Source organism: Acinonyx jubatus, chromosome A2 (assembly GCF_027475565.1).
Source record: "Acinonyx jubatus isolate Ajub_Pintada_27869175 chromosome A2, VMU_Ajub_asm_v1.0, whole genome shotgun sequence".
NCBI classification, from domain to species: domain Eukaryota; kingdom Metazoa; phylum Chordata; class Mammalia; order Carnivora; family Felidae; genus Acinonyx; species Acinonyx jubatus.
In genome coordinates, this window is record NC_069383.1 from 104,538,939 (window position 1) to 104,565,430 (window position 26,492).

General features: G+C 56.2%; 1 protein-coding gene across 18 annotated transcripts in view; it reads left to right on the forward strand.

Annotated features, from left to right (window-relative positions):
• Positions 1-26,492, forward strand: part of TNS3 (tensin 3) — a 215,715-nt gene that overhangs the window by 107,465 nt on the left and 81,758 nt on the right. For all 18 annotated transcript variants that reach the window (XM_053218741.1, XM_027045988.2, XM_053218739.1 and 15 more), the window contains 6 exons: positions 6,834-6,946; positions 7,233-7,293; positions 8,056-8,131; positions 19,432-19,561; positions 19,843-19,908; positions 21,290-21,394. In XM_053218741.1, the coding sequence (XP_053074716.1) occupies positions 6,834-6,946; positions 7,233-7,293; positions 8,056-8,131; positions 19,432-19,561; positions 19,843-19,908; positions 21,290-21,394 (551 nt within the window). The remainder of the gene's footprint in view (positions 1-6,833; positions 6,947-7,232; positions 7,294-8,055; positions 8,132-19,431; positions 19,562-19,842; positions 19,909-21,289; positions 21,395-26,492) is intronic.

Genomic DNA, 26,492 nt, shown 5'->3' on the forward strand with positions numbered 1-26,492 from the left:
CCCCACAAGGGAGTGTGAGTCGCTTGCAAGAAACCCAGCGTTTCATTAGTATTACAGGTACACCGAACCCCTCGTTCTGTTTTGAACCGTGACGTGGCGTTTCCCTGTTGAGCCCTTTCCAGGGTGGCAGCAGATGTTCTCGTGTGGGTGTGACTTAAACTAGGAGGGAGCCCCCTGGATGTTCTGCTCCCGCCAGGGAAGGGGGATTCCCATTTCTCCCCTGCCCCTCCCCCTGTCCTCCTCTCCCCTCTCCTATCCTGCTCCTCCTCTCTTCCTCCTCCTCTTCCCCCTCCCTCCTCCACGTCCTTCCTTTTCTTCCTCCACCTCTTCCTTTTACCTCTTCCTCCTCTTTCCTTTTTCCTTCCCCCCTCCCTCCGCTTGCTTCTCCTTCTCCTCTCCCTCCTTCTCCTCCTCCTCCTCCTCCTCACTCTTCCTCCTCCTCCTCTCTTCTTTTTCTTCCCCTTCCTCCTCCCTCCTTCTTCCTTCCTCCCCCTCCTCCTCCTCTCCCACCTTTTGCCCATCCAGTAACCCCTGCCTCTGGCAACCACCAATGTGTTCTCTGTGTGTGTGAGCTTTGGAGCTTGTTTTATTTGTTCATTTGTTTTGTTTTCTGGTTCAACATGTAAGTGAAGTCATAGGATATTTGTTTTTCTCTGTTGGAGATTTTACTTTACAATGTAGTCTCCATCCAAGTTGTTGCAGATGTTAAGATTTCTTTCTTGTTTTTAGAGCTGATTAACATCCTGTGGTATATCTATGCCACAGCTTTATTCATCTGTCCTTTGATAGACACTTGGGCTGTTTCCACGTCTTGGCTACCGTCAGTTACCATCAGTAATGCTGCAGTAACCACGGGCGCAGATGACCTTTTCTTTCTTTCTTTCTTTCTTTTTTTTTTTAAATTTTTTTGATGTCTATTTACGTTTGAGAGGGAGAGACATACAGAGTGAGAGCAGGGGAGGGGCAGAGAGAGAGGGAGACACAGAATCCAAAACAGGCTCCAGGCTCTGAGCTGTCAGCACAGAGCCCGACGCGAGGCTCGAACTCAGGAACCCTGAGATCATGACCTGAGCTGAAGTCAGATGCTCAACTGACTGAGCCATCCAGGTGCCCCCAGATGATCTTTTCAAGTAGGTGTTTTTGTTTTCATCGGCAAAATACCCATACGTGGAGTTACCAGACCATATGGTAGTTCTATTTTTAACTTTTTGAGGAACCTCCACACGGTTTTCCACAGTGACTGCACCAGTTTGCATTCCCAGCAACAGCCCAAGGGCGTTCCTTTTTCTCCGCATCCTTGCCAACACCTGTAGTTTCCGGTGCTGTTATTTTTGCTGTTCTGACAGGTGTCACGTGGTATCTCATGGTGGTTTTGATTTGCATTTCCCTGATGATCAGTGATTTGAGCATCTTTCCATGTGTCTGTGGGCCGTGTGGATGTCTTCTTTGGAGAACTGTCTGTTCATGTCTTCTGCCCATTTTCAATTGGATTATTGTTTTTTTGTTTGGTTTTGTTTTTTTGCTGTGGAGCTGTATCTCTTCTGCATGTATTTTCGATACCAACCCCTTATTAACCACATTGTGTAAGTATCTTCTCCCATTCCGTGGGCCGCCTTGTCCTTTTGATGATGGACTCTTTCGCTGTGTGGAAGTTGTTTTAGTTTGATGCGATCCCACGTGTTTATTTTTGCTTTGGTTCCAATTAAAAACGTCATCGCCAAGACCAGTGTCTTCTTCTAGGATTTTTATGGTTTCAGGTCTTATGTTCAAGTCTTCAATCCATTTTGAGTTTAGTTTGTGCACGGGGTAAGACAGTGGCCCCGTTTTCTCAACACTGTTGATTGAGGAGACTGCTTTCTTCCATTGTATATTCTTGGCTCCTTTGTCATAAACGAATTGACCGGATGTGCGTGGGCTTATTTCTGGGCTCTCTCTTCTGTTCCATTGACCTGTTTTGATGCCAGTGCTGTACTGTCTTGTTTACTACAGTTTTGTAACTTAGTTTGAAATCGGGAAGTGTTCTACCTCTGGCTTTGTTATTTTTTCTCAAGACTGCTTTGGCTGTCTAGGCTCCTTTGTGGTTCCATGTGAACTTTAAGGTGCTTTTTTGTTTGTTTGCTTTTTGCTATTTCTGTGATGAAAAATGCCATTGGAATTTTGATAGGGTTTGCATTGGATCTGTCACTTGCTTTTGGTAGGATGGACATTTTAACGATATTGTTCTTCCCAATCCATCAGCATGGAACGTTTTTCTGTTTGTGTCGTCTTTAGTTTTTTCCATCAGCGTCTTACGGTTTTTAGCATACTGGTCTTCCACTGCTTTGGTTAAGTTTATTTCTAGCTGTTTCGTTCATTTTGATGCAGTTGTGAATGGGTTCTTTCTTTCTTTTTTTTTATTAAAAAAAATTTTTTTTAAGTTTATTTATCACAGAGAAGACAGCATGAGTGGAAGAGGGGCAGAGAGAGAGGCAGACAGAGAATCCCAAGCAGGCTCTGTGCTGCTAGCACAAAGCCTGACGCGGGGCTTGAACTCAAAAAACCGCAAAATCATGCCCTGAGCTGAAACCAAGAGTCAGATGGACGCTTAACTGAGCCACCCAGTCGCCCCTGGGCTGTTTCTTAATTTCTCTTTCTGGTAGTACATTCTTAGCTGTCTAGAAATGCAACCTATTGATGTATGTTAATTTTGTATGCTTCAACTTTACAAAATTAAAAAAAAATTTTTTTTACTGTTTATTTGTTTTCAAGAAAGAGAGAGAGAGACAGAGAGAGAGAGAGAGAGAGAGAGGGAGCATGAGCAGGGGAGGGGCAGAGAGAGAGGAGACATAGAATCTGAAGCAGGTTCCAGGCTCAATCTGCCAGCACAGAGCCCATTGTGGGGCTTGAACTCACAAACCGTGAGATCATGACCTGAGCTGAAGTGAGATGCTTAACCGACTGAGCCCCCCAGGCGCCCCAACAACTTTACCAAATTCATTTATTAGTCATAACAAGTTTTGAAGGGAGGATTAGGGTTTTCTATGTATAATATCATGTCACCCACAAACCATGACAGTTTTAAATCTTTCTGATTTGGATGCCTCTCATTTCTTTTTCTTGTCTGATTGCTGTGGCTAGGACTTCAACACTATGTTGAATAAAAGTAGCAAGGGTGGGCATCCCTGTCTTGTTCCTGATCTTGGAGAAAAAGCTGTCAGCTTCTCAGCATTGGGTACGACGTTTGCTGCGGGCTTGTCATGCATGGCCTTCGTTATATGGAGGCGTGCTCCTTGTATACCCACTTTGTTGAGACTTTTTATCATAAACCAATGTTGTATTTTGTCCAGTGTTTTTTCTGCATCTGTTGACACCATCATATGGTTTGTATTTCTATCCACTCAAAATGCTCAGCACCCACCAAGGAAGAATGTTTGCCTTATTTTCTTCTTTTTGCTCTTAGGATTTACTGTAGCTTTTTTTATTTTTTTTTATTTTTTTAAACATTTATTCATTTTCGAGAGACAGAAACAGAGCACGAGCAGGGGAGGGACAAAGAGAGAGGGAGGCACAGAATCCGAAGCAGGCTTCAGGCTCTGAGCTGTCAGCACAGAGCCTGATGCGGGGCTCGAACTCGCGGACCATGAGATCATGGCCTGAGCCGAAGTCAGACGCTTAACCGGCTGAACCACGCAGGCGCCCTTTTACCGTAGCTTTTTAATAGCAGTGCAAGAGTGTGGAAAATGGAGGAAAGCCGTCTCACTTTCGCAAACCCACGCCTGCCACATGTACTTCCTGTCGGCGTGCGCCGAAAGCTGTAGTGTTGACGTTGCGTAATGGTCGTGTGGGCTCCATTCTGCATTCCCAGGTGAATCTTCCTGCACCCACAGGCTAGAGGGATGTTCTCTACCCAGCTCCCGCCTTGGGAGATGTTCTCAAGTGGGTAGGTGACTGAGTGCATGCATACAGTACACCTGGAAGCACTTTGAGGCCCGAAGAGCCCAGGACGGACACATCTGTGTGACAGAGGCTCTGACGACCCCCTCCCTGTGGTCCCGGCCACCCCGAGGGGGGATGTCGTGGCCTATGTCAGGACTGCATTTGAGAAACCGTTTCAAAATGGGTCTCGTGGCGAGTGACTTAATTAGTTTGCCGGGAGTTTGTGGGGGTTTGTTGGGGCCTCAACAGCAAGCCGCCTCCAAGCTTTCGCTTAATTAATACTTGGTGATGAGCTCCAAGGCGGGACCCTGTTTGACAGGGGGTCTATTCTCTGCCACTCTGTTCCTTACTCTTATTTTTTTTATGTTTATTTATTTATTTATTTTGAGAGAGTGAGACAGAGAGACAGAGAGAGGGTGAGCAGGGGAGGAGCAGAGAGAGAGAGAGAGAGGGAGAGAGAGAATCCCAAGCAGGCTCCACATTGTCAGTACAGAGCCTGACACAGGGCTCGAACTCACGAACCGTGAGATCATGAGCTGAGCCGACTGAGCCACCCCGGGCGCCCCCGTTCCTTACTCTCAAAAGCCACAGAGCGGCCGGCTTCCGGCTGATGCTGAGGAGCCCCTTGCTGAAGCCCCGGGGTTGCTGATGAACGTGGCGTTCTTTTTGCTCTGATAAATAATTTAAAACACCATTTCTGCAGTCTTAGCTTGTCATCAACGCTGTGCATGTGACGAGTGAACGATGAGGGTTTCTGTGCCCCTTCTCCTCTGCACTCTTCTTCCTGGGAGGGGGTCGACACAGCGGCACACGTGTCCAGACTCCATCAGGGAGGGATGACGGGGCCAGCGGACCTTCCCAGGGGCGCAGGGCAGGAGGGGTCCCAAGGAGGCCCCTGGTGGGATCCTTCCTGTGTCCGACCCTGCATGGTGAAGGGGCCAGAGCCCCGATGTCTGGCCTGCAGTCTGGTGAAGGGACCAGAGCCCCGATGTCTGGCCTGCAGAAACTTAAGATTCGTAGGTGTGTCTGGGAGCCAGACACACCCCAGTATGGCTTCATTTGTCTTTGACGTTTCTGTAGTCTTGACACAACGCCTGTGTGTCTGAAAGAGCATTTGTACGGGAGGCGGGTGGGTGCAAAGGGACCGGGTGCCCATCCTCTCTCCTCGGGGAGCGTGCCCGCTGCGGCCATCAGGTGTCCCCTGCTCGGAGCCAGGGTGCCCCCCCCCATGCCCTCCTGTGGCTTACCCAAGTGCAGATCACGTGTTTGAGATTCAAGGGAACCCCAGCCATAAATTCCCTCTTTGGCAGCTGGTTAAGCAGCGTGGCGAACGTCAGCAGATCTCAAGCTGCTTTGGCACACGAGTGACGCGTGTGTGTCTCCCGCCCGTACACGCGCCGTGTCTGCACCTTCTGCACAGAGATGATGCAGGAGAACGACCTCCCAGGGAGTTTCTTCCCTCGAAAGCAGGAGGAGGTGGTGGGGGACGGTGGAGCTGTTTGGAATGGGGTTTGCAAGCTGTGCGCTTCGAGAGTCGGGCAGGCGGCTGGGGCCCTTGTGCTCCTTCCTGCCTTCGCCGCAGGTGAACACCATGGCTGGGACCAGTCCTGCCCGCGGTCTGCTGGAGGAACTGATCAGGAAGCCCTTTCATTTTCTTTTGTGTCTCCTGTCCACCTGTGGACCGATTTTCTGGTCTTTGGTGCCGACGGGGGCTTCCGGGTGGCCGCGTACAGACGTAGACCTGTGGAACGTGGCCTGGCTACCTGTCCCCCATGTGCAGCCTCCGCTGGCTCGGCCGCCGACCCCGGCCACAGCTACCGAGCAGGCTTGCAGTGCACGTGGTTGTTGTCCCGGGGCATTCGTGCTTGTGCTGACACTTTGGGGGACAGCAGGACGAGGCCACCCCAAAGAGAACTTCATAGAGATTCGACACGTGTTGTACCGTACAAGGTTTTCTTACCCCTCCCTGCGTGCACGCTGGAGTAAATCAAAGCGTAGAGAGGGGGTCTGAGTGATGTGTGCGCCCAGCACCCGTGAGGAGCCCGTGGGGCCAGCACTGTGCATGGACCGGCCAGCACGCAGGCACACGGTAGTGGGCACACGCGGGGCCACCGGCCTGGCTGCACATTTGGGATCTGCTGCCAGTCAGCCACCTGCGGCCCTGGAGACCGGAAGGGGCGACCCGCCGTCTCTGGCTGCCGTCCTGACCTGCCTGGGTCGGGGTCTCAGGCTGGGGCTGGGTGCGCAGAGCCGAGGGTCCCGTGCTGAGCTGGGGCTCGCCTTCAAAAAGCAGGAGCCACAGACTTGTGATTATCACAGTTGGGAGGGACACGGGTGCAGGCTCCACTCTGTCCAGATACTTTACATGAGTGACATTTGCCACATGTGCTTGTCTTAGGAGTGGAGTGATGTGCGGGGGTGGGGGTGGATGGGATTCCTTGTTCCTTAATGGCATTTGCGGTCACAGACATGCTTATTGTACATCCCCCGCTAAACCTTCATGATATGAGAACCCACGCCTGCTTGGTGATGGGCGCTCTGACCCCTCTGACGGGCAGGGGGCCCGTCCAGGGTCTTTGCGTGGGGTGGGAGGTAAGGGCAGAAGGACCCTGTTAGAAGTGTGAGGTGCTTACAGAGCCTCTCCTCCCCCAGGGTGGGGGGGACTGTAACAGCCCTGTGGCCTGGCCCCGCGTGGCTCTGGGCTGGAGGACAGACGGAGAGGCTGCCCGCAGTGTGGGGTGTCCAGGGATCCCGACGGGGCTGCGTGCCCAGGCTGTGCTCCCCAGGGTCATACCTGGATGCTGCGGCCCCCCTTGCTGTGAGCAGTGGGGGTTGGGGCCCCTCCCAGAACCCCAGGAAACATCCAGCTTGGGGTTAGGCCCCCGCTGCAGGGGCCCTAAGCCGCCGTCGCTTTGCAGGTATGTTCAGTTCCTCAGCGGGCTCCTGTCGGGGACGGTGAAAATGAACACCTCGCCACTGTTCCTGCATTTTGTCATCCTGCACGGCACTCCCAACTTTGACACGGGCGGAGGTGAGTGTCCGCTCCCAGCGGGGTCTCGAGGTCTGCTGGCCCGTCCCAGACCCTGCACTTGACAGGCCCCCCTTTCTCCCACGGAGAGGCTCACATGGGATCCGGGCCCCGGGCGTCCTGGTCACCGGCCGGAGAAAGCCAGTGAGGGGGGGGCTCCTCTCCCCAGGGACCCCGGTGACCTTATACCAGCGCTGCTTCTGAAGCTCGGGCACAGCCCGTGGCCACCTTGTCTCTTTTGCTGTTGGCCACACTCCTGTGTCTATAGATGATTCCGCCTCTCTTCCAGCGTGCCGGCCCTTTCTGAAGCTCTACCAGGCCATGCAGCCCGTGTACACATCGGGGATATAGTAAGTGTGCTGCCTTCACAGGAGATGGGCCTTGCCGAGCCACCTGTCCTGCGGGAAGGGGTGGGGGCGTCCAGCTGGGAGTGCCTGGCTAGCAGTCAAGGCAGGTGCACGGTTGGCTCCAGAGAGCGGTGTGGACGCGGGGCCTGGAGGGTGGGCAGGCCCCAAACTGGATGGAAGTAGCCATACCAGAGTCCCGTGCTTTTCTCTCCCCCATGTGTTTTATTTTTTAAATTTAATTTAATTTAATTTTCTTATTGCTTATTTTTGAGAGGGAGAGAGTGCAAGTGGGGGAGGGGCAGAGAGGGAGGGAGAGACAGAGCGAGAGCAGGGGAGGGACAGAGAGGGAGACACAGAACCTGAAGCCGGCTCCAGGCTCTGAGCTGTCTGCACCGAGCTGGACGCGGGGCTCGAACCCATAAACTGTGAGATCATGACCTGAGCCGAAGTCCGACGCTTAACCAGCTGAGACCCCCCTCCACCAGGTGCCCCTAGATGTTTTATGGGCGTTAGTATAAAGGGCGTCAGGTAAGATGTGGCCTCATGGTGCTGCCACCGCTCAGAACGAGCTGCCATCCTGTGTCTGGACTGACCGTGGACCCACATGTGGGTGGCAGCCTGGCTGTGATGCGCTCGACTTGGATCCTGGAGCCTGGCGGGATGTTTCGCGTCATCTCTGAGTTTGCGTTACGAAGTCGCTTTTCTCACACAGCGTTTCTGTTAAGTCCTGAGGTTGCATTAAGCTCTACCTTGTTTATCCCCAAGCAACATCGGCCCAGGAAACCAAGGCAGGGTCCACATCGCCATCGAGCCGGCCCAGCTGCTGAAGGGGGACATCATGGTGAGTGCACGCGGTGTGTCCCCCTCCTGGTCAGCGCCTCGAGGAGTGAAGGGTGGCCTTTACTTTGGGGCAGCTGGCTTGTTGTCTGAGTGAAGCTGTTTTACTTGGTTTAAAATTGTTCTAATGTTTATTTACTTTTGAGAGAGACAGAGCGTGCGTGGGTAGGGGCAGAGAGAGAGAGGGAGACACGGAATCTGAAGCAGGCTCCAGGCTCTGAGCTGTCAGCGTGGAGCCCGATGCGGGGCTCGAACCCATGAACCACAAGATCATGACCTGAGCTGAAATCAGGAGTTGGACAATTAACTGACTGAGCCGCCCAGGCACCCCTAGAGCTATTTTAGTAGAAGGGACAGAGCGAATGGTGAGAACCGCATAGCAGTATGTTCTCCGAAATGCGAGTCCCGGCTCGGCCACTGCCCTTCCGAGGGTCCCTGGTCCTGGCTGTGATGTGCGATCTCAGGCGTCCTCAGAGGCCCCCGTGTGCAGTCCAGCTAGCGAATCACAGCTTGGCTGATGTCCTAACCAGCGGTTCCTCTGGATGAGTTTGATTCCTGTATGTACTGGTTCTGGGATGAGATTAGCTGCTGCATTTTTGCCTTTTCTCTGTCTTGAATGTAGAAAGAATCTTCCGTCTAATGAATTTTAGAGAAATTTCCCTTGAAACCTTGAGGCAGTATGGCTTCCCACGCACACTGAATTGATTTGCTTGAGTGTCTCCAGGGCCTGGGAGCACCTGTGACCAGATTGGAAATGGCTCATTCCAAGTTTTTGAGGATTCTTATCAATTTCCCTTAAACCTTTGGATTTTTTTTTCAGTTTTTATTTATCTTAGAGAGAGAGAGAGCGAGCAAGCATGCATACGGTGTGCAAGCGGGGGAGAGACAGGGAGAGAGAGAAGAGAGAGAATTTTAAGCAGGCTCCATTCAGCACAGAGCCTGATGTGGGTTTCAATCCCATGACCCTGGATCATGACCTAAGCCGAAATCAGGAGTCACATGCTCAAGTGACTAAGCCACCCAGGCGCCCCTAAAAGGTCTTAAAACCCTTTCTCATTGGTTGACCCATCCTGAATTCTCATGCAAGTCAGGTCAGGGGGGTCACAAACGTAGGTGCCCTGGGCACCGATGTTACATTGCTGTGTCCCTGCGAGAGTTCTCCTCAGGTGCACATCACAGCTTGTCCCCTGTCCCTGGGGACCTTGCTGTGAAAGAGGCTGGTGTCCTCATTCCATAGGCCACAGAACTGAGGTGTCGGGTGGGCCACTGTGTTGCACCATCCCCGGGGAGGAAAGGCTTCTCTTCTAGAGTGTTCTGAGAGCAACTCCCAGCCTTTTCCCTCTGGTGGGGAGACCGAGGGGGAGAGGGGAGGGTGTGTCTTCCAGGACCCTCGATTCTTGGCCATCGGGCAGAGCAGTGAGGAAGCACCTGCTATGTTGTGGACCCCACCCCCTCCCAGGGCTGCACATGGCTGTGGCTTCTGTCTGCCCACTCCGTGCACCGGTCTGGTGTTCCAGCTTTAAAAAAGAGGCTGGGGATGAGGAGGCCAGGAGAGGCTAGCGGGGACGCTGTTAAGGATGTGCACCCAGATCCCTAAGTCACTACTCCTGGGCAAGGCAGAGGCCTCTGGAGGCCCTGTCCCTGGGATGGGTGCTCCCTGTGGTCAGCAGCTAAGTCCCCTTGTGGGGACCTGAGGGAGGTGGCCGAAGCCCTGAGGTGTGGAAGATGACTCTCAAATGCGGGGGGCCTCCCTCCCACCTGATTGTGGGCTGGTGGCTACGGGGTCTTTGTGAGGCGGTGGTGGAGGCCTGGCCGGCGGCCTGGGTCCCTCATCCCCGCCTCCTCCCTCCTTTCCTTCTCTTCTCCTCCCCCCTTCCACACCCTTCCCCGTCCCCTCCCTCCTTCCTTCCTTCCTTACCAGGAATTTATTTACGCAACTGTCCTGTTTTGAATGTTTTGAGCTTTCTGGGTCTCTGTGTGGCACAGGAAGGAAGGGAGTGACAGGGTGACATCTTCGTCCCGGAGGAGGCTGGTGGGGCTGTGGACCTTCTATGGGAGACGGATCCCAGGACGGGCCACGGTGGGTGAGGCGGGTGGGCGGGTGGAAGGGTGGTCTGACTCGGGTGCAGGCACGTGGCAAGGGCACGGGGTCCCCAGGCCTCGAGGCGCCAGAGGCTTGCTGGGTGTGTCCCGATGTCTGGGTGACAGTCAGTTGCTTCCAGATCGTGTGGGCTTGGAGGCTTGCAGTTTTCTTGCGGGAAAGCTGGTGTTCCCGAAGCTCTTCTCAGCCACCTGAGAACATGCCGCTCACCCTGGAGGGTCACCCTTGTCAGCGCAAGTGTGAGCAGCAGGGAGGACAGAGGGGTCAGGACCCTGCCTCGGTGGGAAGCGGGGCCGCACCAAACGGCCGCACGTGGGTACTGGCCGCGTCCCCAGGACTGGCTTTGGGCCCCGTGTCTGGGCTCCCACCAGCGCTTCGGCCTGCCGGGTCCGGGTGGCCTCGGAGGCCCGCCTCCATGTGCTCGAAGGCCCCTTCTGCTAAGTGAGGACCTCCACGGGGTGAGGGGGTCAGGTGAGTTAGGATGGCTGGCTCCACGGCCTTCACCCCAGAAACCCCGCAGGCCCCGGCCACGTGCCTGTGTCTGTCCCACCCCTGGAGGCCCAAGGTAACCTCAGGAGCGGGTCAGCTGGAATGCGGCTGAGAGGTAGCGTGGGAGGCTGTGGGAGGGGTCCGGTCTGGCACTTGGGGTCCGGGAGGCAGGTCGGGAGGGGAGCCGACGGGGGCGGGAGGCCCGGCCGATGCGGGGGTGCCTAGAGCTGGCGGGTCACACGGCGAGCTTGCCCACGTGACGTCCCTCCGGCCGGAAGCCATCCTGTGTGTTGGGCATGCTTCTACCTGTGCTGCATTCACATGGAGGGTGCCTCTGGGTGCCTACGGCTGCGTGACAGGTGCCTGTCACCGCGTGCACTGGCCCACGTGGTTCTCAGGTGTACTCGTGATCTGATCCAGTGGCTGCAAGGGGCTCGCTGCGGCATCTGGCTCTTCCTTGGGCCTCCTTTGCTATGGCGGGAAGTCCAAAAAAGCGATCAGGGGGCACTTCTGTGGCTATTTCGTTCCCAGCTCGCACTTGTGAGCTGCTGGGGCAGAGCAGAGGTGTTCAGAGGCACAGATGTGGGCGCGGGGGCCCCCGGGTCCCTGGGTGGATGAGGCCAGACTGGGCTGGCAGCTGGGCCGTCAGGAGGGGGCTGTGCGGCCGATGCTCACGGTCCTTGGGGATCTGTGAAGCGAGACCTACCACGGTGTCACGAAGGGGGGGAGCACAGACAGGTGTGGGTCGAGTGGCGGGTCCACGAGAAGACGCGTGGCAGCAAGAACCCTGTGCTGGGGACTCGAGGGGGCCGGATGTGGGTGGGGAGTGGGGCCAACCCCAGGAGCACAGGGGAGGGGGCCTGTCTGGGCCCTCATTTGTCCCACCCCACTTCACCTCGAGGCCTGGAGCTCCCGCCGAGAAGGGGGGGGCCTCGGGGAGGGGACAGGGCTGTGCTGGGGTCTCCTGCCTGCCCGGCCTTCTGGATCTCTCTGGGTCCCCTCCCACCCAGCCCCCTGGCCTCTGGCCAAGACCTGGAGACCCTCCCCGTCTAGTTGTCTCTGCAAGTTCCTCGGTCCCGGCCAGAGGTTTCTCTTCCCTCGGCTCCTGGCCTGAAGCCCCCTCTGCTCCTGACCGTCCATCAAACTGCCCCCCCACCCCCGTCTTGATCGCACCTTGTCTTCCCCGCCTCTCCCTGCAGGTCCACGCTGCCCCTTGCTCCCTTCTGCAACGTGCTGGGCTCCCAGGTCCACCCCCCCCGCCCATGTCCACCAGCCTCCAGCGCCCATCGCGCTGGTTTCTGGGAGCCTGCCCACGTGTCCCCTGGATGCCGAGTGTGAACTTGCCCCGCATCTCACCCAGTCCTGAGCTGCCCGTGCACCTCCTGAGCCCACAGCCGCTGTGCGTCCCCAGAGCCGTGCTCCACGTCCTGTGACCCTGTCCACATGCAGCGTTGCTCTGCGACAGCTGAGCACCCTCCTGCGGGGAGGGCGGGGGGCTCCGAGGGGTTTCCTGCCCCCTCGATCATTTGTCCCCTGAGAGGCTTCATTTTGCTGGTGACCAGACGCCCCTTTCCTCGGGTCTTATCCATCAGAGGTGGGGTGTCTGAGCTGCCCCCTTTAGGCCGTGATCTGTGATCTGTCACCCGAGACGCCTCTGTGTCCCATGCTGGATGGTGCGGGGCCCAGTGCTAGTCCTGTCTGTGCACAGCTGGTCATCGTGCTTGTTGAGAGTAATGGCTCAGCTTTGCTGTGAGCCAGTGAGGGTGGCCGCTGGGCCCATGCCTGAGGCTAGAGGCCAGAGCACGCTGGCCAGCCAGGTCTCCACCACAGGCCACCTCGTGAGCCTGTGCCTGGGGCTGCCAGCCTTCAGGAGAGGGGACGGCGACTGGATGGGCCCTGGCAGCCCCAGGGGCACTCGCACCGAGGCAGAAGGGAGTGTGCGGATCGGGCGCTCTGGGGCTCTCCCGGGGTGAGTGTTTGGTATCCTGTTGGCCCCTGTCTACAAGCTTGTGTTCCCATGAGAAGAGCCTGCGAAGGTGTCCCAGCTGCTTTCCCGGGAGATGCTTGTGCCCTGACGCGGCCTCTCCCCTACCTCTGTGTGTTCCTGCCGCAGGGTAATTTTAGGACTCCACTATCAGTACCGTTACTTGATTGATGTTTCCTGTGTTTACGATTCAGTTCTGTGCCCTCTGCACTTGCTCTCTGCAGCGTTACCAGATACAAGGAGGGTGCGGGGGCTCCAGCTGGGAAGGGGTATTTTTCCATCACACGGAGTGACTTTTCTCTGTGCCGTTCACGGAAGTGAGTCCTGAGATGTTCAGTTCAGGAATCTGTCTCCCAGTAACATAGGATCTGAACCTCTTGGGTTAGTTTCCCAGCTGGCCTATTTTTTTTTTTTTTAAGTTTTTATTTATTTATTTTTGAGAGAGAGAGAGAGAACAAACGGGAGGGGCTGAGAGACCGAGAATCCCAAGCAAGTATTTAATAAACAAGTGAGTACAGGAAGGGATAATCGACCCAACTCAGAAACACGAGTGTAAGAGAGGGTCTCATTTCGTTTTCTTCTTTTTAAAATGTGTCTATTTATTTTGAGAGAGAGAGAGAGAGAGAGAGAGAGCGCGCACACAGGTAGGGAAGAGGCAGAGAGAGGGAGAGAGAGAATCCCAAGCAGGCTCTATGTTGTCAGCACAGAGCCAGATGTGGGGCCCAAACTCCCAAACCGTGAGATCATGACCTGAGTCGAAATCAAGACTCAGATACTTAACTGACTGAGCCCTCCTTGGCGCCCCCCAGCTGGCTTTAACAAAACTCCATAGACCAGGGGCATAAACTGCACACATTTCTTCTCTCTTGGCGCTGGAGGCTGGATGTCTGAGATCCAGGCATGTCTGGGATGGTCCCTCCCGAGGCCTCTCCTGGGTGTATGGATGGCTGATTCCTCCCTGTGTCCCAGTGTGGTCGTCCCTCTGTGCTGTCCTTCTCCTGATCCCCTCTTTTTTTTTTTTTAAAGTTTCTTTATTTTGAGAGAGAGCGAGAGTGAGCAAGCAGGAGAGAGAGGGAGAGAGAAAGAATCCCAAGCAGCCTCCACACTGTCAGTGCAGAGCCCGATGTGGGGCTTGATCTCACAAACAGTGAGATCATGACCTGAGCCGAAACCAAGAGTTGGTTGCTCAACCAACAGAGCCCCCCAGGTGCCCCAGAACTCCTCTTCTTACAAGACACCAGGCAGTGGACCAGGGCCCGTCCTGGTGACCTTGTTGACCGTAATCTCCTCTTGAAGAATCCTGTCTCCAAACACAGGCCTGTTCTGAGGTCCTGGGGGTTAGGCCTCGACATGTGAATTTGTGGGGGGGGCAGACACAACCCAGCCCATGACACCTGTGTTCGTTCGCAGCCCTATCCCAGCGAGATTAGCAGTGAAATCAAGAACCGCTGGTGATGATGGGTCACCTCAGTCGTTCGCGGCAGTGCACGTAGCCCGGAGGACAGGAAAGGCAGTCACAGGCAGACCGCACTTCCAAGAGTTACATCCCCGTTTTGAGTGCAACGAGCAGGCGGATGACTTGTTCAATGGAGGGACACGTGAGGGTCCAGCGGGGGGAGAGCATCCCGGGGGTGTCACGGGAGAGGTGCCGGCTGGCCTGGAGGTCGTCATCTGTGGGTGCACGTTGTGCGGTAGCTTGGAGCCCCAGGCCTTCTGGTTCCACCCGAAATTGACCTCGGGGATCATCGCGGGAGAAAGATGCTACAGAAACTTCCCTGAGGTTGGTGGAGCGTCTCCAGGGCGGTGCGAGCCACCCCTGCTCCTGCCCCTTGCCGTGGGAGCCTGGAGAAGCCCCAGGTCGCCTGCCCGGGGGGATTGAGTTACAGGGCTTTCCTCACGAAGGCATTTTCATTTCCACTCAAGAACTGGGTGACAGCCGTGACTCAGTGTGCTGAGGAGCAGGGAGGGCGCTTACGGGTTCACCACCAACACCTGTAGCAGGTTTGGCTCTCGGTCTGGTGTTTGCTGAGCCCACCTCCCTGCCCTCGAAGGTGGGAGGAGTTCCCAGGGCTGGCTCACTGTCCTCGGTCATCATCTTCCCGAAGGCATCTCGCCCTCTGGGTTTTCCCCTCCTTGATCTGGTAAGTGTGCCTGGATAGATTTGCCCCTTTCCTCACCCGAGACCTGTTAGCCAAGACATCGGGGGCTGCGTTTGCGGGAAGTCGGGCCGCATCGGCTCTGATGGGCCGGGAAAGCGCTGGGGAGGGTGCAGCTCAGCCCTGGTCCTGGTGAGGCCGAGGGAGCAGTCTGACCGCCTGAGCACCGCCGGCCCACCCCCTCGCCCTCCCTCTGCACACCTGACCCTCCCATCTCTCAGGTCCACCCCTTCCGAAGGGCCTCAGGTCCTCGGGGAGGAGGCCAGAGCTCTGTGAGCACAGCCAGGCCGTTATGTAACCTCGCTTAGGAATTCGCGTGGGTGCGGACACAGTGGGATCCTGGCCGCGGCCCAGGGCCTTGATGGGCTTGTAAACACTTTCCCGTCCGGCGTGCCTGGTCTTGCTGTCTCCGCTTGTGCAAACCCTGTGGCCACTCACGTTGTGTCCTAGTGACTGCGGGGCTCCACGACCTTGCTCCCGTGACCCAACTTCTAAACAGAGGGGACGCCTGCTCTGGGAGCTGCTGCGGACACCCAGCACTGTCCTTTACTCCCTCCCACTGGAGGCACTTCTGTGCGTGTCCTCAGCTCCCTCTGTGGACTTTGCTCCTCCGGCAGGCAGTTCCCACACACTTCCCACTGTGCCTGCCTCTGTGTTTCCTTGTGACTTCTGTGCGCACACCTTCCTCCCTGACTGTGTGGGCCACCTCCCAGACCCAGGCTGGGGCTTGATCCTTCCCGCAGTCCTAGCTCCACGGCTGTGCTTTCGTTCGTAGGCAGCACCTGCTGACCTTTCCATGGGTGTGGACACGAATCACGGCATTTCGAAATTGCGGTTCGTGTTGGCACTGGATGATGTGGGTGTTCAGACTTACCAGGGTTAGAGATCATGGTTTTCAGTCTTTCAAGTGTGAGGTTGTAGCTTGTCCTCTGAGCCTATCTGGACGGCCATCACCGGGACCACCAGCAAAGTGAGTTGCAGTTGGGGGACTCTTTCCTGGTGGGGAGTGTCGAGGGTCCTGTTTCTTCTGCTGTTTGTACTAAGCTGGTGGGCGCTGGGATGTTTTGTGGGAGGTGGCTCCAAGTAGGAGCTGCCTCAGACAAGGGCTGGTGGCAGGCAGAGGAGGGGGACACCTGCGGGCTGGCCTCTGACCTGGGCACAGGTGCTCCCCGGGCTGCGTCCTCAAGCTTTGAGCCCTTGGTCCAAGGCGCCGTTCTCTTGTTGATGGAGAGTTTGAATTAAAAACACATCCGTGCAGCCCAAGTGTTAAGCAGGGAGGTCAGCTTACCGGCTCCTTGCCCACCAGATGGATCCATGACATGTGTGATTTGGAATTCTGTCGCGGACGGGACCACCACTGCACACACGGTGTGCGGTGTGGGGGGACCAAGGGCCAGGCGCCGACCGCGCAAGGGCACAGGTGGGTTTTACGCTGGGTGACAGTTTCCGGATCGTCTCGTCAAGACAAGGAAGGCTCCAAGCGCTCAGACCCGTCCCCCGGGGCCCCCTCCCTCTAGAAGCTTGCAGCCTCTGATAGCGTCAGGCCGGTACGTGCGTTTGGGCTCGCGTGTTGTATGGATGTGTCGTGAGAGCTGATCATCCTCGGGATGGAGACGGGAGGTCACTGCTTGAACAGCCGCTGTGCCGCCAGAGAAATCCACGCGCCATCTGAGCGCCTCCCTTCCCCTGACCCAAGAGTTCCTGGTGGGTTGTGACATTCGTGTCACACCCGTGTGCCCCCCTGCGGCTTTGGGGACAGGCTGTGGTGGACGGATGTCCTTCCCCCTTTTGTATGGAGTCCAGGCTGCTACGCTTTGAATTGTTTCAGACATGCGTATTCTAAAATCTGAAGGCAGGGGATGGACGTATTGTGGAAACTCACCGACCCCAGAGGGACAAAGGGGATGTTACAGGCCTCGGTCACTGTGATCGTTACGAGGTGCTGTCCTTGGTATCTTAGAGGGGGCATTTGGGGCGCTCACGTCAAGTAGCTGCCGATGGTTCGTTCCCCCGAGTGTGAGGAGCGGGATTCTCATCTCTCGCTGCTGATGCTGACACCTGTTGGCTTGGGCGGGGGATGGTTACGGGCTCTGCATCTGGTGCCCGTGCCCCGGCAGGGCTCCCGGCGGGGGTAGGCCCCGTCTCTGGGTCGGAGCTGCTCTGTGGTGGTGGCTGCCCGGACCTTGTGCAGGAAGGCTCCTGGGGTTTTCTGTGTCCTCAGGAGGCACCTGGCGTCTGTTCCCAGGGCAGGCGGCTGGGCTGGGGGGGCCGGCGGGTGCCTCCCCATCTGCGGGAAGAGAGGTTCAGCGCGAAGCCTCCGGAGGTGCGCAGGGAGGCCTGGGGTGTCCGCCAGCTGGCTTGTCAGGATTCTGCGGACGGGACACCCTGTGGGAGAGCGGGACCTGGCAGCTGCCCCGTAATGGTGGATAGGTCACTCCTCCTTCCGTTCTGAGCCCTTGTCCTGGGAAAACCCAGGAGTCTTCAGACACCAGAGTCACACTTGGCCCTGGGAAGTGACGGGAGCTGGCAGCCTGGGGAGGGCGATCCCCATCCCGGACCCTGCCCCATGCATGGTGACCTCTGCCTCCCCACTCCCTGGCACTCGGAGGGGCTGCGATTTGTGACTGAGCCACACGGTGTGTGTGGTGCGGCTGTGCTGAGTCGTGGTGAGTGGCGCAGGGAGCCCCTGGGGTCCCCGGGGAGGGCGGGGCCTGGCCTGGGGGGTGCTGGCTGCAGGATGAGCCCTTTAATGGGCGCAGGGGCTTATCTGCCCAGCGCCTGCTGCACCTCCTGTTCACTGGGGGTCCCGCACGCAGGCCTCGGCGCCCACGCTTGGCAAGGCCGCTCCTCACTGCGCTGTGACCGTGCGGGCTGGCGGCGGGGCACTGTCCCCCTCAGGACATTGTTTAAAGCTGTGGTTCCCCTCGGCATTTAGAAAGATTTAAGAACTGGCCTGGAGTGAGCCTGGACCCCCTTCTCCCTGGACCCCCTTCTCCCGCTTCTCCCTGGGTCACCTCTACTTGCCAGGTGCGGCTCCCGTCCTCCTGGAGAGATGGGGATACCAGGGGACCTGCTGCATCCTGGGGGGTCTCCTCTGTGGTCCAGGTGGGTGGGCACCTCTGCTGAGACCACAGTCCCCGGGGTGCGTGCAGGTGAGGGCTCGCAGGAGGGGAGGAGCACATGGCGTGTTCTGGAAGGAAGTCCAGTCATCATTGGCCTTCGGTTGGGCCCCGCTGAGGAGTCTGTGACCCCAGGTGGCTGCAGGAGGAGGCCCTGTGGATGAAGGTCCATTGTTGGTTGAAAGCAGATTGCCGAGTTCCCATTTCTCAGGAATTCGTGGTGGTTGGTGCAGACGCTCTGGGCCGGTCCAGACGGAGGCCAGGACAGAGGCCAGGACGGAGGCCAAGATGGAGGCCAGGTCCGAGTCGGGCTGTGTATGCACCAGGCAGCCCGGGGCATGTTTGTCAACACGAAACACTCCCCTTCGGTCTGTTCACACTTCGTGTATTTATCAGACTGTTTCCTTGTAGACATGCAGAGCGAAAGAACGGCCTGGCTCTGCCCAGGGGGGCACGCTTCCTGGCCAGTGGGCCCAGGCTCCTGGGGCTTTACTTTCCCTTTGTGGGGTAGTTTGCCTGGGCAGCTGCACGGCAGAGCCTTCAGCTGGGGCATTCTCCTGCATTGCCTGTCTGGACCCGGCCCACGTGGCTGCTTCTCGTTGGCCTTTGTGATGTACTGGATATTTAACACCCATCTTTGCCCTAGAAAAATCTTTTTTGTGAGCGTGGCTGCCTCTGAGAGCCCCAGCCTCCCCCCGACCCTGCCGGGCACGCACAGGAGAGGGACCAGCCACCCACACTCCAGCCTGCTTCTGGCCTTGGGCTGCTAAGCACCCTGGGAAGGAGCCCCTGCCCTGCTTGTTGGGGGGAGGGTCCTCGCCTGCAGACATCACCCCGCTGTGGCCTGGGAGACCTCCTTGCGGCCCCGGCGTGCTCTCATTCCCTTGGGTGGGGGAGGGGGGGCTTCCACATAAAGGTGTCCCCAGGGACCCAGGGCACCCGCAGCCCTGAGTTCACATCACTGCCGTGGTGATTCTGGAGGCTGCTCTCAAGTGAGCGTCCAGGATATGGGACAGCCTTGCTCGGGTTATTTAAATGCCAGGCCCTCTCCCATCTACCCCTTCCCCTCCTCCCCTCCCTCTGCCTCTCCCTTTCTCTCTCTCTCTCTCTCTCCTGTGCTCTCCTCTCCAAATCCTAGTGCACACATAGGCATTTAGCACATGAAGCGTGGATGGTGAGGCCCAGCTGCCTGTGACACCTAGAGAATGTGGATGAAAGTGACGTCTTCCCCACAGGGAGTTACTAGACCCTGGGGAAGTTCATCCTGATGTGACCTCTGCAACCAGAGTATCCGCATTGGCCTGACGGCCACGGGCCATGGCTGTGGTCGTCAGAACTTAGGTCCCTTGGAAGTGGTGACATTTGCAGCTGGTCCACAGGGCTTGGTGGAGGGAGGCCTACCCTGTGACCCCCTGCTGCTCAAGAATTGGCCTGTGTGTCCCCTCTTCACACCAGATCAAGTGCTACCACAAGAAGTACCGTTCGGCCACCCGCGACGTCATCTTCCGCCTGCAGTTTCACACCGGGGCCGTCCAGGGCTGCGGGCTGGTATTCGGGAAGGAGGATTTGGACACCGCCAGCCAAGGTGAGGCCCGCGGGCCGCTGGGACGCAGGTCACAGTGGGCAGTGGGTCTCTGTTTGCTCCTCTCCCTGTTCTCCCCACGCCCCATGCGCTGAACCCACTTGCCACTAACTGCTGGTCTCACAGAAGACCAAGCTCTGGTCCAGAGAATGTTCTGGAAACATGAAGAACTCCTCAGCCATGGGGCCTGCCCTGGTGGGTGTGGGCGCCATCCTGGCTGGAGTTTGTACGGGCTTTTTTGCCCCTTCATCTCTAAACTTGTCCAAACACGATTTGTTTTTCAGATGACCGTTTTCCTGATAATGGCAAGATTGAGTTAGTTTTCTCTGCCACTCCTGAGAAGATTCAAGGTAGGTGGGGTGCAGAATGCAGGCGGAGGCGGTGCTCGCCAGCTTGGGTGGAGGGTCTGGTCCCATGGGGTCTCGGCACACTCTCCCACCTTTGTGCGTATTGGGACATTGTCATCACAATTTTTTTTTAAGTTTATTTATTTTGAGAGAGAACGTGAGTGAGGGAGGGGGAGAGAGAGAAGGAGAGAGAGAGAGAGAGGGAGGGAGGGAGAATCCCAAGCAGGCTCCATGCTGTCAGCGTGGAGCCAGAAGCGGGGCTCGATCTCCTGAGCTGTGAGATCATGACCTGAGCTGAGATCAAGAGTCAGATGCTTAACCGACTGAGCCACCAGGCGTCCCCCAAGTTTCAAATAATAGGATAGTTTTCAGTGTGGTGAGGGGCGACTTACAGACAGCAGGGCCCAGTTGGATCAGTAAGACCCCAGACATGGGGAATCTTTTGCCTGAGGAAGAGCCCGGACCCTTGGTCCCTCAGCTTTTTGTCCCTCTTTTCTGGGAGATCGTGCTGATTGTTTACTTTTCTCCCAACAAACAGTTGAATGTGTTTAAAGATGATTAGAAGTACAGTTGAGTACAAATATTTATTTGCAAACAAATAGATTCTCCTTTTTTTCTAAAAATAGAGGAATCTGCCCCTTTATCATCAAGGGGAATGGTTCTTTTCTTTAGCGAGATTCATACTCAAAAACAATTTATTTTTTACTGATTTATTATTTAAAATGTTTATTTAATATTGAGAGAGTGTGTGCTCTAGTTGGGAGAGGCAGAGAGAGGTAGAGACAGAATCCCAAGCAGGCTCCACACTATCAGCACAGAGCCTGATGTGGGGCCTGACCCCACAAACTGTGAGATCGTTACCTGAACCGAAGTTGGACGCTTAACTGCCTGAGCCCTCCAGGCTCCCCGAGAACGTTTTAATTTAGGCTTGAATTGCTGGAGAAGATAGTCCCCTTCCTTCTGAGATCAGTGCCCTAATTCAGTTGCTAGTTAAGTGCGAGGTGTGTGAGGTCACAACCATTGGCTTCCCCAGAATGTGGGCAGAGTGGCGCAGGGGTCTGGGAGCCTGGAGCCTGGGCATAAACGCGCCTCTCCGCCCTCTGCCTCAGGGCTGACCGCTTGGTGCCTCTCCGTCCCGGTCTGGGAAGTGATCTGGGTGGTCTTGGCATGCACAGTTAGTACTCAGAGCCCACAGTGGACTGAGTGCACAGCGGACGGAGAGCCAGAGCACTCTCACCTGTGGTCAGCACCAGGCTCCTGGGAGCAGGAACGCAGGTCTTGGCGCTGGCTTTTGGCACTCAGGCCCGGCACGCCTCCGTCTGGTCCTCCAGGCTGGCGCACGGCGGCGTGCCTGGGCTGTGGCTGACACTTCCTCCCCATGCAGGCTGTGAACACTTGTGCAATGACCACGGAGTGATCGTGGACTTCAACACAGCAGACCCCCTGATCCGCTGGGACTCGTACGAGAGCCTGAGTGCCGGCGGAGAAGGTACGTCCAGCAGCCGTCGTGAGGGCCCAGGGGAGGGGCAGCGAGGGCAGCCTGCTCGCGGTTAGATCAGAAATGTCCCTGCGGTCTGCTCGGATGCCAGAAACCCTGCCCTCTTTTGGGGTCCAGAGCCCCCGGGGCTGTGAGTTCAGGAGAGTATGTGAGAAGCAGAGAGGTCTCCTTGGGGCGCTGGCTGCGAGCTGCTGGGAAGGTGTCAGTGTCTCTGCACTGGGCTGGCTGAGTTGGATGTTGCCGGTGGGGGGGGGGGCACTCCCTGGGATGGGCAGGGAACCCCCCCCCCCCCCGCCCCGCCACTGTGTTCAGGTGACAGGAACAAGGCCTAGAGAGCCAGCTCAGTGTCTCCTCCTCTCCCCGTTGTGCTTCTCCACCTTGGTGTCTGTTTGGTTTCTTACTTGATGAGGTTCTTGCTGGGCCGGGCATGCGAGCTCCTGAAGCAGACCCAGCCTGTCCTGCGGTGCTCTCACACATGCAGGCGGTGGCCGGAACTCAGCGACAGGCTTCTCTGCCACAGGGGTGGGTGGTGGCGGGAGGCCGTGGGGGGCGTCCTGTTCGAAGGCCTGGTCCTGGGAGCGGTAGGAGGGCATTGCCTGTGTTGGAGGACTGCCACCCTGTCATTTCGGGGTCATGCTCCGTAAAATCTCCGTGACACTGAATTAGTGATCGCCAGCCTTTGCTCCCAGGGGCGTTTCGGGTTCTCGCGAGCCTCATGTCACTGTGTTTTCTTAAGCCCATCAGTGCTTTACTCCATCATACGTGCGGTTCTGCGTAAAGGCCTTGTTTAGTCTGTGCTGTTGATTCAGTGAACCCCCCACGCAGAAACAAAGTGTCTCTAACACACGGGTTTTCCCCGGAAGGCATGTCTCAGCTTCTCCCGCTCAGGACACTGGGCAGCCCTTCAGGGGGGGAGTCATCATAAACATCAAAAGTACCAGCAAAGAGCACAGACATGCAAAAACTGTGTCCTCAAGCAGGACTGGAGGGTGCATGTTGATGGCGTGAGAGCTGGGAACGTGCACGTGGGGCGACTGCAAATCGTGGCCGCTCTGTGCGCCTCCATGGATGGCCACGAAAATGCCACGTGTTGATCTGGGGTTAGAAGTAAAAATTCTTGGTGAGTAGGTGAACTTGCAGCTATGGAGTCAGGGTCATGGTGGTGGAATCTACTTGCTGGCCTTGATTTTTGCAGTTCCTCCCACGCCTTTCATGTGTCCTGCGGGACTGTCCCTCCCTCCAGGGGGGAGTGGGAGCCGCAGCTCTGCCCTGGCCGCCCACGTGTTCCTCCCTCGTCTCCACGGGAGCTGTGTGACTTCGAACAAGTCACTTGACCTCTCAGTGCCCTTTTCTGCTCCCCACGGGCAGTAATCGCACAGGCAGAGCTGCTGAGTGGATGTGGTCCCTGTGACCGCCACGCACGTCTCACAGCTGGCAGGGTCCCCTGACACTGTCGTCACTTGCCCTGGAGCTCAGGGCTTGATGAGAACCCTAACACGGGGTCGGTGGAGACTGGGGAGCCCGAGACGCCTGTGGGATGGCAGGAGTCTCCCGTCTCGCCCCGCACCGGTGGATGGCACCACGGCACAGCGGAACCGAGTGGAGCTGGGGTCTGTGATAAGGGGCTGTGGTGCTGGGACCCCAGTGACTCTGATGTTCCACATAGAAAATGTTTCTGTTCCCGCCGTGTCACCTTTCTGCCTGTTTTGCTCGAAGATACATGACTACACCGTCACTGAGCATCACGGAATGTCACACGGAGGGGATTGCCCTAGCAGGACCTCCTGAGTCTGGAGTGTCACTCCCCAGAGGCCAGTGATGGCAGATCTCAGTGCTGCTGCCCGAGGGCTGCTGTGCCGGGTCACGGTCCCGTCCGTCCTTGCCAACTCTGCTGTGCGGTGCTGGGGTGCCTGCAGCCCTGCACCCTGTCTGCGGGGAGGGTCTCTGCTCACTCCTGAGCCTCCTTCTCGTCTGAACCTCTGTGTCTCCACCTGGAAAATGTCCTGTTTTCAGGAGATCATTCCACAGGTCTCCTCCACCTCTGCAAGTTCTTTTTTTCTCCTTGTGCACACGGCTCGCCTGCCCTGAGCTCTCGTTCCCTTCGTGCCGACCAGGTTTCTGCCATGCGAGGAGCTCAGGGAGAAGCGAGCAGGCCTTCTGATGGGGGAGATGTGTGTGTGTGTGTGTGTGCATGAGTGTATGTATGTATGTGTGTATATGTCGTTGTATGTGTGTGTATGTGTGTATACGTACGTGCATATGTGTGTGCATGTGCATAAGCATATATATTTGCATGTGTGTATATATTTGCATTATACATGATTATGAGTATACGTATATATACAGAAGTATATATGCGTACGTATATATGTGTGTGTGTGCACGTGCACATACATGCATGTATTTCTGTATATGTATCTGAACAGTCACATCTACACATGTGTGCATATGTGTTTGTGTATATCTGTGTATATCTAAATATATGTATATGTGCGAATACATGTATATGTGTATACATGTAGTCATATGTGTGTATATGTGTACATGCATATGCAGATATGTCCACGTGTGTATATATCTGCATATGTACATGATTATGTGAGTGTATATACAAATATAGTGTATATGCGTATGTGTATATGTATTTGTGTGTACATATGTGTATATGTGTGTGTACATAGGTATGTGTGTATTTTCTGTATATGTGTATGTATCTGGATATGCATGTGTCTACGTATATGTGCATGTGTGATATGTGTATATACCTGTGTGTATATATGTGTGTACATATCTGTGTATGCATATGCTTACATATATGTGTGTGTACAAATACACTATATGCGTGTATATGTGTATACTCGTGTGTGTATATGTGTGTATATTTACATGTGTATATATATTTGTGTATACAACTTTACTATATATATATGGATATTTGTGTATGTGTGTATATGAATATACTACATATGCATGGATATGTGTGTATATATGTTTGTATGCATAGGTATATGTGTGGGTATGTGCATGTATGCTAATATACTCGTATTTGTATATGGTGAGGGTGGGTGTGTATCTGTGCATGCACCTGTCCCCACCCCCCCAGCCGTCCCCATAGGATGCGCCGTGTGCCAGAACTGGAGTGTGTGCTGGGAATTAGGAAACTCTCAGAGAAGCTGCCACTTGGCCAGTCACTCGGTGAGACTCACAGAGGAGGGGCTCTTGCAGGCAGGGCGTGCGGGAAGGCTCGTGGAGGAGCGTGGGGTGTGCCTGAGGAAGCAGTGGCTGCTGGGGGAGGGAAAGGGGGCTTGTCCCATCAGGAAGTGTTATCCTGCAGAGACCGCTTTCTGGTGGATGACAGTCCAGGACGACCTGGCCGGAGGGCCCAGGAGGGTGACAAGGGGGTGCCCTGAAAGCTGTTAGGGCTGCAGCAGATGGCTGAAGGGGTTCAGATTCCTCAGCCCCTTCCCAGTGAGGTGTGGTCCTCTTCCCCTTCGGTGCAGGACGCTCCGCCACACTCTGGGGAGGGGCAGAGGGGCTGCTGGGCAGGAAATGTGTGGCTGCGGAGTGTGTGGAGCTGGCTCAAGAGCAGGGTGTGCTCGTTCCGGATCCACTTGTAATATCAGGTGTTGGCATTTCACAAGTGGATCTGAAAGCTTTTCCGCTTAGAGAGCATCCTGGGGTTTTACGTTTGGGAGAAGCAAAGTGAGCTTTGGAGCTTCGACAGCTTAGCAGAGGGAGGGTCCGCCAGAATGTGGCAGATGAGACCGTGGGCCTGGCTCTGCTCTGTGCAGACCTCAGCAAGCACCTACCTGTTACTCTCCTGACTTAGAGCCTCCAGTCCCTGGCCCCCAAGGTCCCTGTCACGTGTGATCCCAGGACCCAGAGAGTTAATCTGCCTAGACAGCAGGCACCAGTTGGGAAGGAGGGCGACAGCACATCTTATCTGAAATACAAGAGTCTCACCCTCTGTGCTAAGAACCATATGCAAACATCCTTTGGATGTTAACTTGAAACCGGATTGGATCCTGTGACAAGAATACGTGTGATGCTGGAGGCAGTTTAATGAGTGATAGCCGGCCCTCAGCTGTCTTGTCACTCAGAGACGATGGCCTTTCTAGCCCAAGTGCCATCTGGGAAAGTGCGTGCATCAGAATTCACGTTTGGACCAGTTTGCGTTCATTAACACATGTGAGCCCCCTGGGGACAGCCAGGCTCGGTTGAGCAGATTAGCCCTGGACATACAGTGGGCACAGGCACAGAGGCCGCTTGGTCTGGCTGGGGTCATGGGCCTCTACTGCACACAGCCTTGTGAGGGCATGCGCTCAGGACAGTCCCCTGTGCACACAGACAGGGGTCTGAAAGGCAGGGGCAGCTCCTGGACCGCTTCGGAGTCAGGCCAGCGCACATATACCCTCTTGTACTCTCCTCCTGTCCTTTGTGAGGGGGTGGCTGTCATGCCCACCCTTTGATGGCTGCACCTGCTTACACAGCCTGGCAGTTCCTGGTTGTCCCTGATCCTTACCTGGAGTGCAGTCTTGGGACTCTGCCTTGGGGACCAGCACCTTAAGAGTTCTGATCCCTAGTGGGCTCATTGCAAACAGGTGTTTGAGGTCGAGTCAGCAGGGACAGTGACCTCTCAAAGGAAGGCCACGACATTTGCTACAGGAAAAGTCCGGCAACACTTTGGGTGTCTGATGCCACCCACGTGGGTAGGATTGCGAGTTTTCACTATCTGGTCAGCAGAGCAAGAGCCTGAGCAGGGTGGGGGCTGGGATGCACCTGCGCTCTCGCGCCCCGCCCCCAGCGCGCCCCGCCCCCAGCGCGCCCCGCCCCCAGCGCGCCCCGCCCCCCAGCGCGCCCCGCCCCCCAGCGCGCCCACATAGTCTTGTTGCTCTGGCTCTGGCCCCAGGAGTTGCTAGGTAACAGGTGGCAGTGAGGCTGTCTCTGGGCACAGGCTTCATGTCCTGCAAGTCTACGGTCTCCAGCAGGCACCTCAGGAGATGACTTTCCCCTCCCCACCCATTCCCCTGCCGGGATCTTCTCTGCCCATCGTCCATCCTTAGGTCTCCTATATCCACCCTGTCGGGAT